The following is a 24,131-nucleotide window of genomic DNA, read 5'->3' on the forward strand; positions in this document are numbered from 1 at the left end:
CGCTGTGTCGTACAGCGCACTGTCAATACACTTGACACTTTCCGACTTTTCCCCAATGGTGATGAGACTGAATGTAACTTTTCCCATGTATACCAGTCCAGTTTTATACCATGCGTTATTGTTGAGTGTGAATGGAAAGTCATGAAACGTAATAAATCTACGAGTGCAATGCACTTTATTGACCTGATGGTGCGTAACCTTTTAATATGGTATGATTATTCACACGAAGACAGACAAAAAACATTTACATATGTATCATAATACAGCTTAATTTAGGCCTACAAACATAGATGATGTTTTCACCAAGGGGCTATTCCAGAAAATAAATCCGAATTCTCTAAAGCTTCAGCTAACCTGAAGTTCGAGCACATAGCCTCCTCCTCTGCCAATGGTAGCACTGGTGTAATAATAACATGTGGACAATGAATCCTATGGTGAAATCCCTCTGTGCGACTCTGCCATCTAGTGGATACTAGAGAACATTACAGGCTTCATCATGGGGATTTCCCATGTTGTGTTGCTATGTCTGTTGCTATGGAGCAGGGAGGTCACCAGCTCTGGTCCCAGAGAGCCACAGGGTGTGTGCAGGCTCTTGTTCTAGTTAGACACTAACACACCTGATTCAAATAGTCATGCAATACTGACTCTAGATAATGAGATAATGAATTTTTAATTAGACAAAGATAAACCACAAAGAAAAGGCGTGGCATCTCTAGCACAGTATTTAAGAGATTTTCCCTTCAAACACACAGAACATTCAGCAGCAAATATCTGTATATATCTCTATTTGGCTTTCAATTTCATACTTTCATACCATTATCAACTGGCATAGACTCCTCTGACCTATTGACTCCTCTAGGTGGCCCACATAAACCTAAACAATAAAACAATTGAGACAAATTAAACATTTGTTTTAATAGTTTTAATATTACACATTTAAACAATAATTGTGCAAATAACATCTTCTCCACCATGACACCAAGGTTCACTGTATTGTATTGTACTGTATATATCTGTATGTCTCAGCTTGTTCAACATGGTCAGAGACTGAATGAAGCATCTCTTCCCAACGGTGTAAAAAATATGAATTATTATGATGCACAGCATCTGTTTTGAACATTACAAAAACAATGTATAAAGATACAAAAAGCTGTATAGAAGTCAGTTACACAGACCCTTGGATCTCCACGTGAAGAAGGCTGTTGTCATGTCCATCCATGGAGACAGTGTTGCTCAGTAGAGGCTGGTGGAGGTAGAAATCGGAGGACAGGCTGATTCTAATGCATGGAACCAAATAAGGAATGGTATCAAACACACGTTTGATACCACTCCTCATTCTGTTCCATGCATTACAAATGAGCCCGTCCTCTGATTTCTACCTCCACCAGCCTCCCCTGGTGTTGCTGTACCATACTGGTGTCTGTGCCATCTACATGTGTTCACTGTGATCTGCTTACAACAGGTCCACTACAACCAGATTAGAAACACCTAACGGACAGTAGGCTAGCCTGCACACAAGACACTCTACTCACAAAGCCCTGCTGGGTAATAAAAAGCTTGTCACTCAATCAACAATGTTCCATTATTACACCACCATCATCATCATCATCATCATCACCACCACAACATCAGATATGAACACACGGTACATTCTGCACTTTAACATTGCAAAAACACGGCCACCATGACTCACCAGCAACGCAAATACAACATACATTATCAACCACATATTGTAGCTCAATAATATCAAACAGGTCCTGTCAGACTTCTTCTTCTTTAGATAAGATAAGTCTGGAGCTCTCCTTAGAGGCTGATATTAATGTCTAATATGTTTATCAACGCCATTCTATAACATCTTTAGTTTTGGTAGATTGCTACACACACACACACACACACACTGCGGCCATGTAGTTTATTGATGGGGACATCATGCTAACTAGGCTAGAATGTTCCATTCTCCGTTGCCAAAGTTGTGACCCTTGTAGGGGCCTTTCAGTCCTTATTGGCAGTCTGGAGATTGAATCCTCCGTACCCACTGACTCTCTTCAACGTTCAGCCTGTTTGCCACCGGTGACTTGACAACCTTTCTCTCATCACTGTGGTGACCAACACAGACACAGAAGCTCAGGTTTAGATCCACCGGCCAATAGCAGCCATTTAGATCCAGCAACCAATAGCAGCCGTCCACTCTGGATCCGTCAGAGGGCCAGCCATCCACACCTGCAAGCTCAGTCTGCTTCCTTTCCACAACCTTTTCTTTTCTCTCCTTCTTCATCCACCCCTCTCTCTCTCTCTCTCTCTCTCTCTCTCTCTCTCTCTCTCTCTCTCTCTCTCTCTCTCTCTCTCTCTCTCTCTCTCTCTCTCTCTCTCTCTCTCTCTCTCTCTCTCTCTCTCTCTCTCTCTCTCTCTCTCTCTCTCTCTCTCTCTCTCTCTCTCTCTCTCTCTCTCTCTCTCTCTCTCTCTCTCTCTCTCTCTCTCTCTCTCTCAGGCGTTCGTTCCCTCCCTCTGGTAGAAACTGCTACATCTTGTTAGACTGGACCGTACCACTGTGGGCGGCTATCAGGGGTCGGGGAGGTCTGACGTGTCTACCGTCACCTTAATGAAGATGGTATCGTCCTTGATGTACGTCCCGTTCTCCAGTACGGTCTGGGCCACGAACAGCGGGCAACCAGAGGCGATGTTCATCTCTGCTATGGGCCGTCTGAAGCTGCTGCTGTTCGGGTCCGGCTTGAAGGCGTCCCCCAGATGCTTCCTGGCCGGACCCTGGTCCATCAACATCAGGGTCACCTTCTGCTTAAAGGGCCAGGGCAGCAGAGCATCATACTCGCCCCGCATCACCACAAAGAACAGAGACAGGTGGGTGCCTTTACCCATGCCGTCCCCGTTCAGGTAGACGCGGGCGCACATCTTGTAGCCGAAGTAGCCCGTGTAGAAGGGCTGGCTGTAGAGAGACAGGGTCTTGGCGACTACCGCTTCCTGTTTCCTGCGCTTGTAGTCGCGGATCTTCCAGATGAGGGTCCCGTTGAAGCTGGCGGTCTCTAGGACCTGGAAGCGCAGGTCCATGTCGGCCAGCCGGATCTCGTGGACGCTCAGCATGTCGTCATGGCGTGAGAGCTGAGTCTCAAGAGAACCTACAGACAGAGAGAAGGACAGAAAAACCAGGAGAATATGTATTTGACCTTTATTTCACCAGATAGGACCCTTGAGGGAGAATACTGGATGGATTGACCACTCTGAAACCACTGCTTCTAGTGGGGCTGGTTTCCAGGGCCAAGATCACACCAAGTCTCCATGAGGCAACTTCAATGGAGAATCTCCATTTAAAAATGGCCATTAGTCCAGGACTAGGCTTAATCTGGGTCCAGGTCACCAGCATATTAAACCACATCACATTAGACTCCAATATCCAATAAACTGCCTGGCCCATCCACTTTCTGATTCACTCATAGTTTTAGACAAACCAAATTGGCCCAATACCTAACTTCCCTCATCCCCAGCAACACCTAAAGCCATTTTATATACTGGTTATAGTGACAGTAAGGAGCTAAAGATTACCAGCATTTCCAAGAGGTGTGCGTGTGCGTGTGTGTGTGAGAGCATCCAGGGTGACTGACCTAGTGTGTGTGTGTGTGTGTGTGTGTGTGAGCATCCAGGGTGACTGACCTAGTGTGTGTGTGCCTGAGTTGGCCCCGCCGCGGCCTCCCTCCAGCGTGACGACTCGTGAGCGGATGTTCTCCACCGTGCCTCGGAGCGCCTCCACCTCGTCTCGTAGCGCTCTCAGAGACCTCAGCTCTAGCTCCACCTCTAACAGCTTCTCAGAGTGGGAGCTCATCAGCTTCTGGAAGGACGAGAACACACACACACACACACACACACACACACACACACACACACACACACACACAACTATGTATAATTGGCTTTCTTTCCATAGTTGCTTCTTCTCCTCTCCTCTCTCTGCACTGAGCTTAAACCACAGGCTTGTTGACAGCTGAAACCACAGGCTAGTTGAGAGCTATATTGAGGGTGCCAACAGTACCAATGTTGCTCTCGCCTGTCCAGCTCTCCACTATCAGTCCAAATGAAGAAAAGGAGGTAGGGAGAACGAAGGAAAGGAGACAAGGAGAGGAGTCTAATCTGGAGATGCAGCCCAGCCCATGTGTTCACTGTGAGGTCCTACAGCACTCCAGTTCCAAGTTACCAGCATGGTGGCTGTTATTACTGTACTAGGGCTGTTATAACACTGTTATAACTACATTATGAGGTCATGTTGGTACCTGCATTGTGGTGAGTTTCTGCTCCAGCTGGCGGTTCTTCTCCCTGATGTCCTCGTTCTGGGCCTCCAGCTCAGACAGACGGCTGCTGAGGCCAGGGAGGACCTTGTAGCGCTCCTGGAGCTCCCCTTTCACATCCTCCACCTGGGGTAGAGAAACACAAGCACTGCTGTTAGTACACCTGTTATAACCCCTTTCACATCCTCCACCTGCTGACCAAACATAAGCACTGCTGTTACTACGTCTGTTATTACACCTGTTATAAAGCTGTTACTTTTAAACTGTTACAACGGCCAGTTTTATTTTTAACCCTTTGAAGCCTGCACCCAGATTGTTTGTTTAGGACCATCTATAATATTACATAAGAATAATATTAAAACATAGACACAGTCTACATTTGAGAAAATCATCTTCCTATTGACCTTCAGTTTGTCATTTTTGTTTGTTGTGTTGTGCATGCATGTTCCTGTGAGTGAATTTTTACACACAAAAAGGCCTTAGGGTGAAGAGTCAGTAAAAATGTTTATGCATTGTCGTCAGGGAAGGCAGGTGGTTTCTTTCCTATGCTACACTGGTTCCTCTAACATAAGACAAAGAATGTGTGTGTTGATGTGTTACACAACCTAGACACCCTAGCAGGAATCTTAGTATTCAGTTTCATGTTTACTTTCTCATGCTTCTTTTAGGTACTTCCCCACATAGCTGTAGTGATTGACAGACCATGCTGCTGGGTTACATGTAAGGGCGCATACTGAACGGTGTGCTTCAACACCGTCTAAACAGGTACGGCAGGCAGGGCACAGCCATATTCTACACATACTCTAGGAAAAGAGAAGTTCTACTGGATGCAAACAAACCGCATTAGCTCTCTCAATCACCACACAACCATCAGAGCTGAATGTGTGTGTTGTTGTGTAATGTGGGTATGGTGAACTATCCCCATTGTATCAGTCAATCTGTCGTACTATTGTATGTACAGTAACACCAAGACACATTCATACTGTAACAACCATTGTTGCATGGTAATATAGTTTTCGGAAGTTCTGATCACATACTCTCAATGCTATCGTTATATCCAAGGTATGTTTGACACAAAGTGATTATTAGGACTGAGTACTGCTGATTATGTGTCACTATGGACTTCATCATCATCATCATTATTGGGACAGAGTAGTGCTGACTATCACTTTGGCCATCACCACCACCATCATCATCATCATCATGGTTACCTTAGCCTCCAGAGCAGTATTCCGGGCAGCCATCAGTCGGAGGTGTTCTGAGGCGAAGCTGGACTCATGGTCCCTCATGTCCTGGTTCAGACCCTACAACAACCCATCCAGCATCAGCAACATCCCATAATAAACCATATCAGTAACATACTGTACCAGAGCATAGTAACCAGAATGTTCTCCCAAATCTAGCACCACTGTCGCTCTGTACGAGGTCACATGGCACTTTCTAATGACAACAACACTTCCCTCAACATTCTGGACCTTTAATGGGACATACTGGACCTTGAATGCTACATACTGGACCTTTAAGATTCAAACAACCACAGAAACATAGAAGGCTGACCTTGAAGGTGCAGCCGAAGCGGAAGAAGGAGCAGGTGACCTGAGCCTTGGGACAGTCGTGTTGATGACTCGACAGCTGAGAGGACACAACACGATGGATTCATTTTCAGTCATATAGCAGTTACTACTACCATGCATTACAATGTAGCAGCGTTGTGGGCAGCCACTGGAGTACAACTTGTATATCTACCAGGAATGACAAGTGTAACCATGGTGGCTGCCTCTTCGAATCGAGCGTGCATGCAGAAACACAAAGTGCACCCCCCCCCCCACCACCCACCCGCCCCCCCCCCGAAATGGACATGGCAGTGTCGAATATTATCTGTTGTGTTTCTGCATGCGCGCTTCTGCATACACATCGCAGCCACCAGAGACAGAAAGGGAACACCCCTAGAACACCCCCGGCAGTAACAACATGTTTCTTTTTATAAAGGGTTTTTTTACGGACCAAAACAGCATTCATAAGTATATTATTTCTCTCAAGGGATCTCATTCCCTGATCTCTACCGATTAAACATAGTTATTACAACCATTAGGAAGCTTTTTAGAAAGCTTGATTGTTACACACTGGACCTTTAAGGTGTCACTAAAACATGAGCACATCCTAAAACTCCTGCTATCTCCGACTATGAGCTATATACCTGTAGCAGGGGAGGCTGCTGGAGGTAGAAAGCGGAGGACGGGCTCATTTAATGCATGGAACGGAATGAGGATTGACCAGTCCTCAATCCATTCCATTGCATGCATTACGGAGCCCCTCCTCCGATTTCTACCTCCAGCAGCCTCCCCTGAAGACGACTCCTACCTCACTCCTCAGGATAGAAGGGGAGGTACAGTGATTTGGGCAGGCCACGGGAACCGCTGGACACACCGTCTCTTTGTGTTTCTGAAACAGAAAACAGCAGCTGTCAAATACAGAGAAGAAGATGGTGCTGGAGAGCAAGTGCAGTTACTGGAACCTTAAACCAATATGCAGTAAATCTATCATATTGTTCCAGAGGATGAAGAGAGGATGTTCTTTTATGGGTTTGGGAGACCGCCCCAGGGTGTAGACTTCCCCCAGGGTGCAGACTGAGAGCCAGGGTGTAGACTGAGCCCCAGGTAGCTCACCTGTAGTTCAGTCAAAGCCATCTTGTGCATGCAGAATTCACAGGTGGTCTCCCTGTGTTTACACTTCCAGCTCAAATGGTCCGGAATGTCTTTACGCATCATCTTCTCCTTGCACTTTCCCAGCGGACACGGAACCTCAAAATATGGACACTGGTTCAGGTGTTCCTGGGGAAGGAAGAGGAGAGTTGCTTTAATAATAGTACTGTACATGATGTAGTTCTGTACTACAATCCAGAGAAAGTAGTCTTCAGTAGTGGTGAATAATAACTATCAATGTGCTGGCATTCGGATGGTATTCCAAACAACTAAGAGTGGGAAATATTCAACCATGTTGACAAAAAGCATCATTTGGGAGAAATCATTTGCCAAATCATCATGAAATAATGGCCCCTCAGGGATAAGTCAAAGTTTATTAAATTGAATAGCTCTGTATGCAGAGGGGATGTTGGATGTATTTTCTCTCAGAGCCTCACCATGACCAGAACAGAGCCTCTGCCTGACTATGGTAAGATGGACTAGGGTATACATACTGCCAGTACACAGAGGTAGCTGAGTCTCACCATGACCTGCTGTAGACTCATCTGCTCCTTGCAGCCATTCTTCTCACTCCTGCAGTAGACTCTCAGAGACATGATCTCTCTGTGACAGCACACGTCTCTGAAGACCTAACACACACACACACACACACACACACACCCCAACACAGGAGGACAACATGTTCACCATGAGAAGACCTAACACACACACACACACAGGACAACATGTTCACCATGAGAAAATCTAAGACACACACACACACGCACAAGGGACAGTCATGTTCACCATGAGAAGACCTAGCACGCGTACGCACACACACACACACACACACACACACACACACACACACACACACACACACACACACACACACACACACACACACACACACACAGGAGGACAACATGTTCACCATGAGAAAACCTAAGACAGACACACACACACACACACACACACCAGGGACAGTCATGTTCACCATGAGAAGACCTAGCACAAGCACACACCCACACACCATGTTCATCATGATAAGACCTAACACACACACTCACGCTCACCATGAGAAAAAGCACTGAGATCATTTTTGAAACAATCTTTATATTGGAGGAGACTGTATATATGGACATAATCATATGTACGTCCGTGTTCTCTCACCTTGTCTTTGAACAGCGGCTCCAGATCTGCTGGGCATGATGGGTTGGCTTTACTGGAAGAGAAAACGTAGGAAATCAATAAAACATTTTTTTAGAAAAAGTTTTATCAGTTCTCTTGTACACGCACCTATGCCAACCATGTCATCATGACTGAATCATCAACATCATCGTCATCCAATCCTGTCATTCATCAACACAGTCATGCGTTGCAATCAGTCACAATCAATCATCACAATCTTACAAGACAAACATCTCCTTTCCTCAGGGACATTTCCTCACACAAAGTACACAGTACAGACATACACACACACACACACACACACACACACACACACACACACACACACACACTCAAGCGCACACACACTCAAGCGCACACACACTCAAGCGCACACACACTCACACCCTTGTCATCATCCTGAAACTAAGCATCCCCCTCCCCAGTCCCCACCTGAGCAGGTCCGAGATGCAGCTCTCACAGAAGCGGTGTCCACACTCCGTCTGCCGGGGGTTACACAGAACCAGGCGACACGCCTCGCAGCAGTACTTGGGTTCAGGGGTCAACAGGAAGTGGTCCCTGAAGCCTCCGTGCACGGGCAGGAAGCCAGCGTCGGGGTCGCTGGGCCAGGGGCGCTGTGCCAGGGAGAGAGCTGCCAAGGAGGGAGCCACCTGCTGGAGGGGGATCTGCAGCTCCCGCCCGTCCGCGCTCCGCCCTGCTGACATGACCTGGGGAACACACACACACACACACACACACACACAGAGCAACACACACACACACACACACACACACACACACACAGAGCTGTTAAGATGTATCCATGAGGAAGACAGGCAGGGTTAGAGTTCTGTTAATTTGTTTGAACAGACAAGATGATAAACGGTAAGTAAAACACAAGAACACTGATACACGAACATTGACATATTCAATAAACCATCATCCACCGGTTGCAGTTGCACCAGTGTGAATAGGCCTATTTTTTAGTCTAGACCATCCTAGACATCCCTGGTGTCACCAACATTGTGACACACAGGACAATCTGACATTTCATAAAATGATACAATCATCTTATGTTACAGGAATGTTTCAGCTAGAGAGAGAGAGAGAGAGAGAGAGAGAGAGAGAGAGAGATAGCGAGAGAACGAGAGAATGCATGAGTGTGTGTGTGTGTGTGTGTGTGTGTGTGTGTGTGTGTGGCTGTGTGTGTGTGTGTGTGTGTCTGTTAATACGGAGCATTCATTGCCACATCCACAGCTCTAGCCTCTGAGGCCAGGCCAGGCTTGGGAAACCCCTTCATAACAAGCATAGCTAACTCTGGCTAATTTTATCTCCTCTCTGAGTGGGCAGCCCAGGCTGGAGCTGAGGGGCAGGATTGGGACTGGAGCTGGGACTGGAGCTGACTAGCTTACTGGACTTAGGGTTTACACACTACAGGCCCAACCTGGGGGCTAGGGCTAGGGCTGGAGCTGGGGTTGGCACTAGAGCTGAGGTTAGCGTTGGGATGGGGTATAGCTCTGGGCAAGGAGCCAGGGTTGGAATCAGCACATCCTAAGGTGAATGGAGGGGGTCTAGAGGTCCAATTTTATAATGATTCATGTTCTGAGAGGGCTGTAGAACACAGTATTTCATTGGCTGTTGAAGCCAGACCAATCAGACAGTACTGTTGCTAATCACCATCCCATAATAAGACAACATGTAGCCTACTGGACTCTCAGGTGCTTTACACCCTAAAGGCCCAACATGGGGACTGGGGCTGGGCCTGGCTAGCCTACTGGACTCTGAGGGGCTTTACACACTACAGGCCCAACTCCAACCATACTGTGCTGCCTCTGATATTTCCCTTCCCGGACACTGTCTAAGCAACTATGTTGGATGTGTAACCAAGTCAGCCCGGTTCAGCTCAGCATTGTAGTGTGAGTTGGGGTTTAAGGTTAATTTATGTCCACTATATGAATGAGAACTTAAAAATCGGAGAAAGAACTGTTTCTATAAGCTGGATATCAACTGTGATACATATGGCCATAAAGCTCAGAAACTCCCATTCAAATCAAATCAAATCAAATCAAAGTAAACAGTGCAATGAAATGCTTCCTTGAGTTGCAAGCTTCAAATAAGTGTAAAGAAGGCAATAATTCACCCCGGGTCACCCCAGGTCTCCTGTAGAAACTGGATCGTTCAGAAAACCAGTGGCTCTTCTCTGGACTGAGCTTCCCACCACTGTCAGGATGGCAGAGTCACTACCTCTCTTCTGCCATAGACTAAAGACCTCTGTCTTTAGGCTACACATGGGCTTCTCCTCCTCAGACCTCTCCACCCCCTAACAACCCCCCCTGTACATTACCTGAAAAAAAACGAAAAATAAACAGTTTTCTTCTAGCACTGTGACTGCTGATGGCAGTTCTAATCAAAGGCGTCACTTACTTGACTGATGTGTCGTTGATTCATTTACTTATACAAATGTACTTATTGTAAGTCGCTTTGGATAAAAGCGTCTGATAAATGACTTAAATGTAAAAATAAATAAATAAATGTTAAAAATCTACACGTCTGCCCTAAACCATCCAACGTTCAGCCAACGTGAGTCTCTCCTTCCTTACACTTTATGAGTGTGTGGATCAGCTATTGGCTGACCAGTTCCTGTGGTTGACAAGGGACTTCCTGGGATATGCAAGGGGCTTTTCCACTTGCTGCCTCATCCCTGACTACACACACGCACAATAATCACACACGCATGTGCGCGCACACACACACACACACACACACACACACACACACACACACACACACACACACACACACACACACACACACACACACACACACACACACACACACACACACACACACACACACACACACACACACACACACACACACACACACACACACACACACACACACACACACCTTGCCCTCTGAAATTTACCTTGGCAGGCTATTCTCGAAATCACTTTGCACACATATTGTGAGTGTTTGACTGTTTCGGTGATTTTGAGCTGGTAAGATTAGTCAAGTCTATCATCTTCGATGGGAAATGAGTTTCTGCTAAGACGCATAACATATGTATAAAGGGGTATTTCCCCTTTAAGAACATGCTTGCTTTAAAACAGAAAGAACAACAGTTTTTAAGATAATATTTTATAGGCTTATGTCTACGGCTGGTCCTTCACCTACGAGGCCTGCCTTCCCACAGGCGAGGCCTAGCGCACAAACGAGAGGGAAAGCAGGTGAGATCTACCATATCAGGTATTGATGCAGTCTCTCTTACGTTCCCAGCTCATCTTTCTTTCTTCCTCTAATCCTGAAACCCCCTACTGGTGGCCCAGAGGTCAGTCTATCCACCATAGGGATGTAGGCCAAGACTCCCTTTGTGTTGCCAGAGCAGCATGACATCACAAAACAAAAATGAAACAATTCAACTTAGGGGAATTCACTGACTGACCTTCCTCTTGCTTACCTGACATTCAAGCAGTCTGGGTTCATGCATCAACCCCACTCAACAGTATTGAACTGATATAGTTGGTTTTCCACTAAGCAATGAAAAAATCCCTGTGTTCTCTGTGCTGTGGTTAACAACTCAGACTAGAGAGAATGTAAGATACAATAACGTGTGTGTGTGTGTGTGTGTGTGTGTGTGTGTGTGAAGTGAGAGAAACGACACATTCAGTAACAGGTGACTGTTTCCGAGAACGGATGATGATTCTATTCAAATATGATCAGTCAAAGAAGTAACATTGTGAATCTCCTGTAAAGGCCAGACCAATCAAAAATGAAACAGTACTGGGCTGTGTTAGAGCTGACGATTGGCCATTTGCCATCTTTTCATGTTTCAAGACTATTTTGCATGCAGGTTTACTTAGACGGCATGATTACAACAGTTAGGTTGAATGACTAATATCGCTCACTAGCAGGGCCAAACCAAAAGGTCAAAATTACTGAAATGACTCCAGCTTTAGGTAATGAAATACAATCTGAGAAACTTTCACATGTTCAATCAGCTCTACTGTATTTGGTAGCTAGGGATGACACCAGATGCACCTTTTGACAGGTAGATGTCTGTTCACCTGGTCAACTTAGAATAGAAATATGATAACAGTGCATGCATGTATGCAAATGTCCATTACATTCCATATGGAGCATGCACTGAAGTCGGCACAGAGTAAAGATGCAATACATGTTCATACATGTATGTCATTATCAATGTATTGTACATGCATTGGAGTAATACCAAGCATCAATGCAAAGATCATGTAATGTGACAAGACAAGGAGGTGCTAGGTGCATCTAGAATCATCCTTAGATTGGCTTTATTGAATATTTTCACAACGGTTTACGATGGCTGTCTCGTCTCGCAGTCTGTTCAGTGCACCACAATGGATTTTTTAAATTACCTCATACCTTGCTTGCCCAATTCGGAGCCTGTCTCTCTCTCTCTCTTCCCACACACACACACACACACACACACACACACACACACACACACACACACACACACACACACACACACACACACACACACATGCCCTGGCTGAGCTGGTTGGCTTCTCAACATGTTGCCCTCTGCCTTACAGATCCATTATGTTCCTACAATGTAACAGTAGTAAAATGGACGATACAATCCGCTAGCTAGCAGTAATACTTACATGAATCAGCGCGGTAACGTTGTCCAATGCAACGCTGTTCTCTAAGGAGCTTCGGTGTTTCAAATGGAGCTTCGGTGAATGGCACGTTCAAGAACGTAACGTAGCATTACACAGAAACCGAGCAAACTCCTCTTGATTGAAAACAGGCAGCTAAAGCCTTGTCCTCCGTAGCGGACATTGTCCAATTCGAAAAAATAAGAGAGGAAATTTAAGAAAAATCCTAAGGGGAATAAGGCAAAAAAAAAGAGCCGCGGCTGGTGGTTGTTGCTGCTGTTGATGTCTGAGTGCCTCCGCTGGAAAGCCCCCTTCGTTCTCACTTCCTGAGGAAATCCCCGTCATGAAAAAGGACTCCAGTCAGTCAGAGTAGGCCAGAAGTGCATGCGTAATGCGTCGGTCCGCTAGTAGGCAGTGTTACCGTGAACCCTTGTTTCAGCGAAATTAGTCATGACATAGGAACTGCATTGCTCCGGGAACAGATGTACAGAATGCACTCGATTAGGAAATCCGATGTCTTGAACATTTCGCATATTCTGTAAACGACTCATCGGAATGTGCACGTTCTAAATTTAGAGTTGAGTCATTTCCTCTTGTACATAAGGCAGTGGTGACCCCTTGACTCCTACTGTATTGCCAATCATCACCATATACTGTCTGCTCATCACTTCACATAATGCAAGAATGTCCCTCTTGCTAAAACACATTACTGGCATAGGGTGAATGAATGAATGAATGAATGAATGGAGACAACAGTTCACTTACTGTCTCAACCATATTTGAGGGTGATCATTTTGTAGGCTACTGGTAGACTATAATCAGGAGAGAGGGAACCAAAGTAGGTGCAATACCAGCCAAAGTCAAGAGGCTATGAAAGATACCATACCTTATTCCATTACATGTATTACAATGACCCCGTCCTCCAATTTCTGCCTCCACATCCTGTAGCAGTATCAATATCAAAAGGAAAGCAATAATAGTTTTAACCAGACATATTGAAAGTAGCTAAAACAGCTGGAAATTAAGTGAACTGTCGAGAAAGAAAAGACCATTTGATTGAGGACAAATAATCCAGACAATGCACTTAAATGTCCCTATAAATCCTTCAAATTTATTGTATGGTTAATTAATGAAGATCAAATTGGATACATAATAATGCTAAAATGACAGCAATAAAATATACACACTCACACAAACTTCACTCTCTCTCTCTCACACACACACACATTGTTTCTTCACAAATATATAAAAAAGTTTTCCAAACAGTATGCTGAAATTGAAACCATGGTACCAGTACAGTAAAAACAGGGGATAGGCAGGTCGCAGTGGAAGGAGGGACAGGGTTCGACAGCAAATTAAAAACACCTCACAAACTGGGCTGGTTTCACAGACCTAGATTAAGTCTGGTCCTAGACTAAACATCTCCATTAAAAGTGAGATTTAGTGAAGGACTAGGCTCAATCTGTGTCCAGGAAACAGCCCCAAAAGGTTTAAATTAAAATGTAAAAATCTGTAAAACATAATAGCACAACTAAAGCCCCTCTCGCTCATCTACATAAGGAACTTCTGTGAATCTCGACATGACAGTGTTTATATTATACTGTTCATTTACTCTCATTGCTTTACTGTTAGAACTATGGTCATTGCTCTAACCCTACCAGGGGAGACTGGTGGAGGTAGACATAGGAGGCCAGGCTCATTGTAATGCATGGAATGGAGTCAGGAATGGTGTCAAACAAGTGTGTTTGATACCATTCCTCCTCCGTTCCATGCATTACAATCAGCCCGTCCTCCGATTTCTACCTCCACCAGCCTCCACTAACCTATACCTACAGGTATGGAACAGTAAAGAGATTAATTATACAGTAACACAAAGCAGACTTGGGTTCAAATAGTATTTGTCATCTCAAATTCTTATCTGTGCTTGATTGAGTTTGTCTGGTGCAATAGAACCAATTAAATCGTCCCAAAAGTGCAATTCCCGCCCATCTGACACTCTAGGCAGACTCAAGCAAACGCTAGGTATTTGGAACGATTTTTCAAATACTGTTTTTACCCAGGTCTGTTAAACACTTATGTAAAGTGTGACAGGAACATCTCAAAAGTGTTCTTTCAACTCAACTCTGACAGTTGAACATCTAAACATCATCGTATTGACCTGAATTTTCTGCATCCTCTATCTAGTAAACCTCAAAGGGTTCAAAACATCGCTCACGTCAAATATGTTGTCTTTTGCATAACATGTAGAACAGCTTCAAATCATATATTTTACATAATATTCAAGGTTATCTGCTTGTGTCCATTTAACCTTTAATTTATATCCTGTTCATTATCAAGATCAAATCAATTAATGTATTATAAATATGATCCAATAAATACATATTGTATAATACTATTATCTTATTCTTTGAGCAGATTTATACACTTACTTACTTAGTGCCCAACATTATATAATGCACAAACCATTTTATTATGTCAATGGAAGCACCAGTTAAAATAAACTTAACGTCAAATGTGGATTTCATATCTGTACAGCACTGAGACATATTGTGCTGTTTCAATTCAACGCCAAGATTACATGGCTTCATTTATGATACTGTAGCATTCTAGAGTTTTCAGTAAGGTGACCAACCACTCTTGGCATTGACTGTGACTAGAGGCACAACAATTCAAAAAGAGAACTATTTCATGTGGGGTGGAGAGGGGGGGAGGGGCTGAAGAAGCAGGAGAGAAGGTAGTGTTTGCACCCAATGTTGATCCAAGGTGAGATGGAGAGGAGAATACTTAGAGGTGGAGTTAAGGGGGGGGGGGGGGGGGGGGGTAGAAGATGGTTCGGAGGACAAGTGTTTTGTGGGGGAGAACTTTGGGAGTCTTTGGGAGGTAGAGAGGGGTGAGTTTTGGAGAAGGGAGAGAAGCATTTGTTGAGAACAAAGAGAGGTCTGAAATGACTCAAATGAACACAGTGGGCTGGGTAAAAGAGAACGTTTGTAATGTTGACAGCGAGTAGGGTGGAGTGGGCCGAAACAGAAAAGAAAAGCAGTTCCGTTGATCCAGAAGATTGTTCTGACCAAGGTGACAGTGATGGGGTAAAGTGCTGCTGATAGTCCTGGTTGTTAGACTGTCTGGTTTCAGAAGACTGGAGGTTGGTGCTGTCTGTATTTGGTGGCCATTGCTGCAGACGTCCTTGGGTTGTGGGGGGGGGGGGGGTAACAGGAATGACCTTCAGGAGGAGACAGCTTCAAAGGAAGCTGAACCTGTGCTGACTCAGTGTCCCTTCACAACAGTAGTCAAATCGAGAGGGGGGTGGGGGGAGGGGGGTCCTGTTGCTTAAACACAATAATCCAAGATGGCCGACAACTCAAGATGCCAGGGGTTGTTGTTGTAACTCCACCGGTGATGATTCCTGTCAACAAAAAGGGCGGTCGTTACTACAGTAAGATATGATGCTTCTCAAACCGCACATCAAAGCCTAGAATCACTCGTATCCATCAGTGGATTTCTAAGAGAGAGTGAATAAGTACTCTGAGATGGATAATTCAGATAGGAGGTGAAACTGGAAACATTTACATCATGCAAAGTTTGCATATGGTTTCAGTTAAAGTATGTATAGCAAGGATTCAATAAGTGCCTCTTAGGGATACATATAGTTACTTGAACTGAATGTTATGATGAAACCATAAAATAAAGATAGTTTCTAGACCTCCTTTTGGTCCTCTGGAGGCACTGGGGTAGTAGCTCCACCCTCCTCAGGTGATGGAGAAACATCCATCTTCTCCTCCTCTCCTCCCTTCACTCCTCCCTCCATCCCGTGTTCCGCCTCCCACTCCTGCAGAACTTCGTCCAGGTTGAAGCGACGTCGGTAGTTAACGAAGAAGTTCTTCACCTGCACCACAGACTTGTTGCCAATCACGTCCGAGATCGCCTGGAAGTCCCGCCCATATTTTCTAATGGCTGGAACAGGATTGGGTTATCAAATGATTAGGTTGTCAATCAAACACATTTGGATTTGAATGTGCCCCTGCAGTAAGAAATAAACAAATTAGAAAAGTCTTAAACTGAAATCTCCAACTATAAACCTTTTTTGTCAATTCACTCTCTTTAGTGTCCATCAACCCATATGGACTTGGCACCAGCAATGACGCAGGACAATCAAAATAATCAACCAACCAATATTAACATGAAACACAGCCCTGAGTTTGTTAGTACAGTATCATCCTATCCCTGCTCTTGTGATGGGCAGAGTTCGAACCTGGTTCTCCCCTGTTGGAAGACACCAGCATCTCAAGGTCCATGGGCCACACTTGAGTTTCCATGTCTCAGGCAGGGCTACGAGGGTGTGATTCCAAATCAAGGAAGGTTGGTCGAGGACGGGCTCATTGCAATGCGTGGTACGGAATGAGGAATGGTATCAAAAGCGATTCCTCATTCCCTTTTCCTCATTCCCACCTCCGCTACACTCTTTCCCCATGTAGTTGTTCTTAGTTAGTTAGTTAGTTAGTTACCTTGTACTGCTAGCAGTTGCTCCTCTGTGGTCCAGCGAGTGTTAAACTTCTGGGTCACCTGAGAGAACAGACGTCATGTTATCATTGGATATCAATCCTTACATCCAATCAACAGAACACCATCATCAGATAACAACAAGATCATTCAAGGCTTTTCGGGTGCCTTCCATGTTTAGTTATACAAAAAGAATGAATAGTTACACTAATTCTAAAGGGAGAACGATTGTAACAGGGGTGTTGTTATGAGTCCTCCCCTCTAGCCTTACCTCAGGTACTCTGAAGTTCTCCACTCCAGAGTCCAGCTGATCCTTCAGGGAGCTGTTGTTCTGTTTGATGCTCTGGATCTAGGAGGGAGACAATCATCAGTAAACATGACTGTTCCAGGAAAGGGTTTGGTGGAGGTAGAACATCTGAGGACGGGCTCATTGTAATGGACGGAATGAAATGAGGAATGGTATCAAATACGTGTTCCACGCATTCCATGCCCGTCCTCTGATTTCTACCTCTAGAGCTGTGTTCTCATATCCACACTTCCTATATCCGCATTCTTTGTAGTATGCTAGTGTGGATAGGGAACTCATATTTAAGGCTTTACTCAGACTCATGACTGGGCTGCAGCCTGACTCGGACTCAGAGCATGCACACAACAGCAGCACAATCCTCCTGGAGGAGAGTACACATCATGATGTTATAGACAGCATCAATGTAAGAGAGCACTCAATTTATTCACCCTTCACCATTTACATTTGAGACATCTAGCGGACGCCTGTATCCAAAGCGACTTACAACAAACACATTTGTCTAAGTAAGTGAATCATCTATCCATCAGTCATCATAAGAAAAAGAAATCTATGCTAGGACCAGGGACCGTTGGCAGTCACAATGCTAGAATAAGGAAGAATTACACTTCCCCATGTAGATTTAAAGGCATAGAATGGCTCCATGTATAAACTCTAGTGTTACACCAATCCATTCCTATTACACTCCAGGTAAGGGAGTACACAGGTGGACACTTCAGGAGAAAGGTGAAGAAAAAAGAAGGCAGAATAAAAAGAAAACGAACCTGTCGTTTGATGGCGACCAGCTCCACGTCCATCTGTCGTAACACCCCCACAGCTGTAGGGGTGCTAGTGGACATGGCTGCCACGTCCCCCTGGCTCAGGTGCATCCCTTTGGGGGGCTTCTTCTTGGCCCGGTGGAGGTTCTTCCCTGGGAGGACAGGCAGCTCCTTCTTGACGTGGGCCACCTTCTCCACCACGCCTGTCGGCTGGACACACACAGAGGTTAGAATGGTGGCAACAGTTCTTAGAATGCAAAGAGCAGGTGGGTGTAGTATACATTTCATCACCCATACAAATGACCCCTTTCTAGGGATGGACCCTTTCTATGAGATGGACCCTTCCTTCCTTCCTCATTGATCACATGGGCAGCATCACTTCCACTTCAAGAAAAAAAGTGGATGGATTGTTTAGGTGATGCAATGTTTTTTTGTGTTTTTTTTACAGTACATCAGCACTCAAAAATGCTATTGTCAGAGCTGATTATGCATTCTAACAATGTATCTGGTTCTGGTCAACATTCTGTCTGTTCTGGGCCCAGTGGTAGAACTCTAGAATGATGAGCCATGGGAAATGGTTCATCAACTGGAACACAAGTAGAGCAGTTTGACATTCAATATCAGACAAATACATGTGTGCACATCAGGGGAGGCTAGTGGAGGTAGAAAGTGGAGAACGGACTCTGTAATGTAATATGGAAGGGAATGAGGAATGTGTTTTGATACCGTTCCATGCATCACAATTGCATCACGGAGGCCGTCCTCCAATTTCTACCTCCGCTAGCATCCCCTAGTGGACATATGACTGTAGAATAATGGGATTGGCTAGACATGGGGTGGGTGTGTGTGTGTGTGTGTGTCTTGTGTTAGAAATGGCCAGATTCAAACAGTCAAAAGCCAGGGAAGAGAAATGATTATGAAACCAGGGTGTTTATGTTGAGAGAGAAATGATGGAGATCAGAAGCAGGTGAGTCTGTTACCTTCTGGACAGCCACTGGCTTTGGTTCCTGCTTCTCCGCACTGGCGCCCAACTGAAACAGAGAACTCCATCATTATTAACAGGCCATCACGTATGAACCAGGGGAGGCTGGTGGAGGTAGAAATCGGAGGATGGGCTCATTGTAATGCATGGGACGGTATCAAACACATTCCTCATTCCATTCCATCTACCTCCACCAGCCTCCCCTGGTGGGCTCATTGTAATGCATGGATTAGGTCACGTGTTTGATGCCATTCCATGCATTACAATGAGCCCGTCCTCCGATTTCTACCTCCACCAGCCTCCCCTGATATCGATGGTATTTAATATGAACGTACCTCCTTCTTCTCCTCCTTATTTGGTTGGTACTCTACGTCACTGGGTGTGGCCGCAGGGTTCTCTTCTGCCTCATCCTCACTACAGACACACAGGAGCACATGTTTGAAACATAGAAACATCATTCTGGTTATCTTGGAATCACTTTTGGATCTGGGGTGGTTGAGGGCTACCCAGCAGGGAGAATGTATTAGATTCCAGAAAAACGGAATCATCTTCTTGCTTTAAAAAGACAACACTTCACCTCTCCTCTCGTTCCCTCTTCTGCTTCCGTGCATGGCGGTCCATCACGCTGGTTTTGCTGCGTGTCTTCTTCCAGGAGTAGTAGAACCGGACCAGGCTGGCAATGGACTTGTCTGGCAGCTGCAGGGAGGAGGACAACTCATCAATGACCAGTAAAACACTACCTGTTCCCTGTGTTCTATCAGTTCCCTGAATCAGAGGTTTGACATGACAGTGAGCTCACATCCTTCACTAGCATCAGGGACGTGATAAACACAACAGGACAATGAAGATACTGGTTTGCAGGTCAATTTCAATTAAGTATAGAGGCTGATGGGTGGGAAAATATCTAATTAAGCAGAAGAAAATGATATCTGTTGAATCAATGTATGTGTGTATGAGGTGAACCCCTCTTTGTGTGTGTGTGTGTGTGTGTGATGTAAACGCTCACCATCTGCTGTATGCGGTGGAAGGTCTTGCCGTGGAAGCTGAAGCCCTGTTCAAACAGCACCTTGTCCTCCACCGTCCACTCATCGGGGAAGGGCGTGAAGTTGGGCAGGTCCGCCAGGGACTTCTCTATGTTGTGTTTGTGCCAGAACAGCATGCCCAGTGCCTGAACACAGACAACACCTAAAGGCCTGGGTCCTGCTCTAATACTCAAATACATCCTTCTTTCCTTGATGTAATTATTCCTTCCGTAATCCCTGAATTGAAAACAAATCCTGTGTTTTTTTTTTTACCGAGTGTCACGCCTATTCGACGAACATACATAAGTTATTTATTTCATGCAGCTCCTCTTCAAAACCCTCTTCTATTATGTAATCACTGATCACATGATTCGGACGGCTCAAAGCAAGCCTTTTGACTTCATTGCTTCCACTTTGACTCATCAAGCCATGTCAGATCAGTGACCTCTTCAGGATAGGGAGGGGATCAGGATGCATGTTTACAGTATCAAGCAGATCCCAGGTCAATGACATCATAATACAACATAATGACATTACCTGCTCCATGTTGTAGCCATGCTTCTCTTTGGCGATGACAATGTACTCATCCACTGTAACACATGAGCAAAATGGCTACCATCAGTGAGAGGAGAAACAGCTTTAGAAGTCTTGATATGGGGGGGGGGGGGGGGGGGGTAAAACTAGTGCTCCACACTTTGTACCAGGGGAGGCTGGTGGAGGTAGAAATCAGAGGACGGACTCATTGTAATGCACGGAATGGAATGTACACGCTTGATACCATTCTTCATTCCATGCATTGCAATGAGCCAACTTTGAAAAGAATGGAGTAGGGTCTATATATTGCATAGTATGATGAAAATAGCAGATATTTCTCTTACATTTGGTTTCTGCCAGAGTCTGGCTAGGGATCCACACCAACATGCCCAGGTTGTCCCTCTCCTGGGCACCCTTTGCTACATCTGTCAGAGGAGCACGGATCATCAGGTATAGACCATAGACAGACATCCATCCATTCATCCATCCATAGTCATCAGGTATAGACAATACACACATGCATCCATCCAATCAGGTATAGACCATACCCACACATCCATCCATCCATCCATCCATCCATCCCATCAGGTATAGACCATAGACACAGAACCCTCCATCCATACCATCAGGTAGAGACCATAGACATACATCTACACATACATACATGGTCATAAGGACCATTATGGAAGCCAGACCAGTGGTCAGGAGCAGTGGTTTCAACAATCTGAAAACATTTAGAATGATGAGAGTAGTCTAGCAGACTTTGTGGCACCGTTGGGGATAAAGGGGAGTTGGAGGACAAGCTGGAAAGTAAAGGGCTGAGTTAAAGAGAGGGGTTTGTACATACACACTATAGAAAGGCATGCTGTATGGTCATATTTGGCATTAAGATCAGTGGCAAGGACCAGTGGTCTTAAAATATTTTGGGTGACGGGAGGAGTATGGCCGAAATTTTAGAAGTTTAATATAAATGAAGCCAGGTGCAAGTTAAAGTTAATCCAAAATTACAAATGGCAAGCTTCATCTAGTAGGAAGAACATATGTTCATACTTAATTACAATTTGCATGAAATGTAAGTATAATTATGATATTAATAAACCATTCATTCATCAACAAAAATCTACTTTTTAATGAGACATTTTAAAAATACAATAATATATAAATCATAAAGTGGATACGTATTTGACAGATATCAAACTCAAAACAATGATGAAGCTGTAATCGGAAAGGAATTTAAATTAATCAAAAGATGCATCAATCGACAGTTTACACTGAACTCGTGGAATCGGCGACCACGGGTGTTCGAGGCTACCACGTCTTGTAACCTGTTCTATCTTTACGGCTAAATAAAAACTCAAAATACTTACCAGGATCATAATCCGGTACAATGGCTTGATATTGAGTACCAACTCGCATTCCCCCACCACCTACACGAACATAATAAACACACGATTAGCATTATTAATCTGTGAAACAGAGTAAGAACTAGTTTAGGGTGACCGAGGCTACTACCGTAATGTTGACCTACCATGCTCATCATCACTGGAAGTGCCCGAACTTCCTTCCTCCCATGAATTGTTGCTATTTCCATTTGTAGCAAAACTTTTATTAGGATTATTGACTGAATTTCTTCCCCTTCTCTTCCCCGTCATTTCCGAACCGCTTTTCTCTAACATCGCAGGCATTTTGAGAACGGAGAGAGTGCAACAAAACTACTCCGATGTTGGTAAGCTGGCTAGCACTGCTGCTGGCTGGCTGGTGATGTCAGCAGCACCTTGCTAGCTGCGGCTAGTTGGCTAGCCCAGCGAACAAAGTAACGTTAGCAGGTTAGCTAGCTAAGCTCGCTACACGAAGCAGTGATGGAAAACTGATGAACTATGCAATTAGCTACCTAGCTATCTCAACAAAGATGTCTAGCTCTGTCGTAAAAGTAGAATAAATACCCGACTCGAATATTATTACGGATGACTAAACATCTAATGTGTGATTCTTTGAATATCTATCGCAAATGCCCAAGAAAGACAAGTTAGCGAGGAGGGATGCTTGATGGCTCGCTGCTGCTACTTGGATAAAAGTTGCGGTAGCAATCAGCTAGCAAGCTTGATTTATGAAATACATGAGCATCGCTACGAGCCTATATCACAACCATTTGACGACGATATTCTTCTGAATAGTTAACGAGCTACTTGAGTTCATTAATCGCGTTCCGGGGCAGAGTCGGTAATCTTGCCAGGTGGGTCGATGTCTGGTTGACACTCCACGGGGTCTTGATGTGAAGTGCCTGCATCAGATGGAACTCTGTATTTCAAGGCTTGTCCTGAAGAGGCCTCCCTAGCTAATGAACAGACTAGGCAACACCTCAAATATATGGAAAAACCAAGAGTTATTCTCATAAAGGGGTATTGCAAGAACATGAGTTTTATTTAAGTGTAAGTGTATTCAGTTAAATAAATTGTCATTGGTGGGTCTTTATTTTCTGCAAATAAAGAATGATGGATTTTGACACTTAGATTGATTGACCATTTTGCATGATTAATTACAACATAATGACATAACCCCCCCCCCCCCCCAACACAAACACACACTCACAAATATGTAGGCTATGTGTTGCAAGCATTTCTTACCTTTCTTTTCTACCTGTTTTCTACCTGCAGGCTACAGTAGGTCGTAGGTGTAGAGCACCTTTCTTCTATCAGATGAGTCTTCTAATGAGAGTTATGACCAGAGGAGGGGTCATCCATTTACATACGAACAACATATTGATTGGCTGAAGAACAAAACTCTGAAAATAAGGGTCTCATTCCCCAATTGTCAAACGGATCATTCGAGAATGAATTTCCAGAGTCTGGGGGCTCAATCGCCCATGGGGCACAACCTGGTGTGTGAAGATCGATGAGTGTCTAGTGTCTGTGGGGCTGTGTCTGAAAGAGGGGGTACTATATGAATTATGAAACAGGTGGGAGAGGGAGACAGAGGTAGGAGGGGAATCTGGCTATAGAGGGATCTGAGGATGCAGAAGTAGGATTTGATAAACCATCCAGAATTAGAAAGTCACTGCAGCCAATAAGATTAAGTTAATGAAGAAGATGTCCCCTAATATTTATGCATCTATGTGTTCATGAAGATCTTTTTACCTCTCTGGTCCTTGACTTACTTTATTTATTCCTTTATGGGCCTCAACAATGCATCTCCATTGAACTCTGACCTCTTAGATCTAGAGAGCAGCACTGCACTTTGTGTAAACTGTTCTT

General features: G+C 44.7%; 2 protein-coding genes across 2 annotated transcripts; both read right to left on the minus strand.

The window, feature by feature from the left end:
• Window positions 1-2,347: 2,347 nt before the first annotated feature.
• On the minus strand, window positions 2,348-13,044 carry traf3 (TNF receptor-associated factor 3). The gene is made up of 11 exons (XM_083683790.1): window positions 12,790-13,044; window positions 8,597-8,871; window positions 8,147-8,198; window positions 7,519-7,623; window positions 6,959-7,123; window positions 6,654-6,734; window positions 5,850-5,924; window positions 5,504-5,596; window positions 4,278-4,418; window positions 3,664-3,838; window positions 2,348-3,131 (listed from the first exon to the last, which is right to left on the minus strand). The coding sequence occupies exons 2-11, from the start codon at window positions 8,866-8,868 to the stop codon at window positions 2,560-2,562; spliced, it is 1,731 nt and encodes a 576-aa protein (XP_083539916.1). The 5' UTR covers window positions 8,869-8,871; window positions 12,790-13,044; the 3' UTR covers window positions 2,348-2,559.
• Window positions 13,045-13,874: 830 nt separating this feature from the next.
• On the minus strand, window positions 13,875-23,164 carry rcor1 (REST corepressor 1). The gene is made up of 13 exons (XM_083683761.1): window positions 22,409-23,164; window positions 22,248-22,307; window positions 21,225-21,305; window positions 20,884-20,936; window positions 20,331-20,492; window positions 19,902-20,020; window positions 19,660-19,738; window positions 19,323-19,373; window positions 18,349-18,552; window positions 17,552-17,629; window positions 17,286-17,343; window positions 16,484-16,734; window positions 13,875-16,186 (listed from the first exon to the last, which is right to left on the minus strand). Exons 1-13 carry the CDS (start codon window positions 22,563-22,565, stop codon window positions 16,142-16,144), a joined length of 1,398 nt encoding a protein of 465 aa, XP_083539887.1. The 5' UTR covers window positions 22,566-23,164; the 3' UTR covers window positions 13,875-16,141.
• Window positions 23,165-24,131: the final 967 nt, after the last annotated feature.

This window comes from Argentina silus (assembly GCF_951799395.1).
Source record: "Argentina silus genome assembly, chromosome: 13".
NCBI classification, from domain to species: Eukaryota; Metazoa; Chordata; class Actinopteri; order Argentiniformes; family Argentinidae; genus Argentina; species Argentina silus.

Bases quoted from the DNA above. Each gene is read 5' to 3' on its own strand.
- rcor1 (XM_083683761.1), bottom strand. From the start codon at position 22,565: ATGCCTGCGATGTTAGAGAAAAGCGGTTCGGAAATGACGGGGAAGAGA. The intron at 20,937-21,224 runs GTAAGAGAAATA...CATGTGTTACAG, and splicing joins GACTCTGGCAGAAACCAAAT to TGGATGAGTACATTGTCATC. The intron at 17,344-17,551 runs GTAAGGCTAGAG...CTGTTCTCTCAG, and splicing joins AGAACTTCAGAGTACCTGAG to GTGACCCAGAAGTTTAACAC.
- traf3 (XM_083683790.1), bottom strand. From the start codon at position 8,868: ATGTCAGCAGGGCGGAGCGCGGACGGGCGGGAGCTGCAGATCCCCCTC. The intron at 8,199-8,596 runs GTGGGGACTGGG...TTTCTCTTCCAG, and splicing joins TGCATCTCGGACCTGCTCAG to TAAAGCCAACCCATCATGCC. The intron at 5,597-5,849 runs GTCAGCCTTCTA...GGGTTGTTGTAG, and splicing joins GCTTCGGCTGCACCTTCAAG to GGTCTGAACCAGGACATGAG.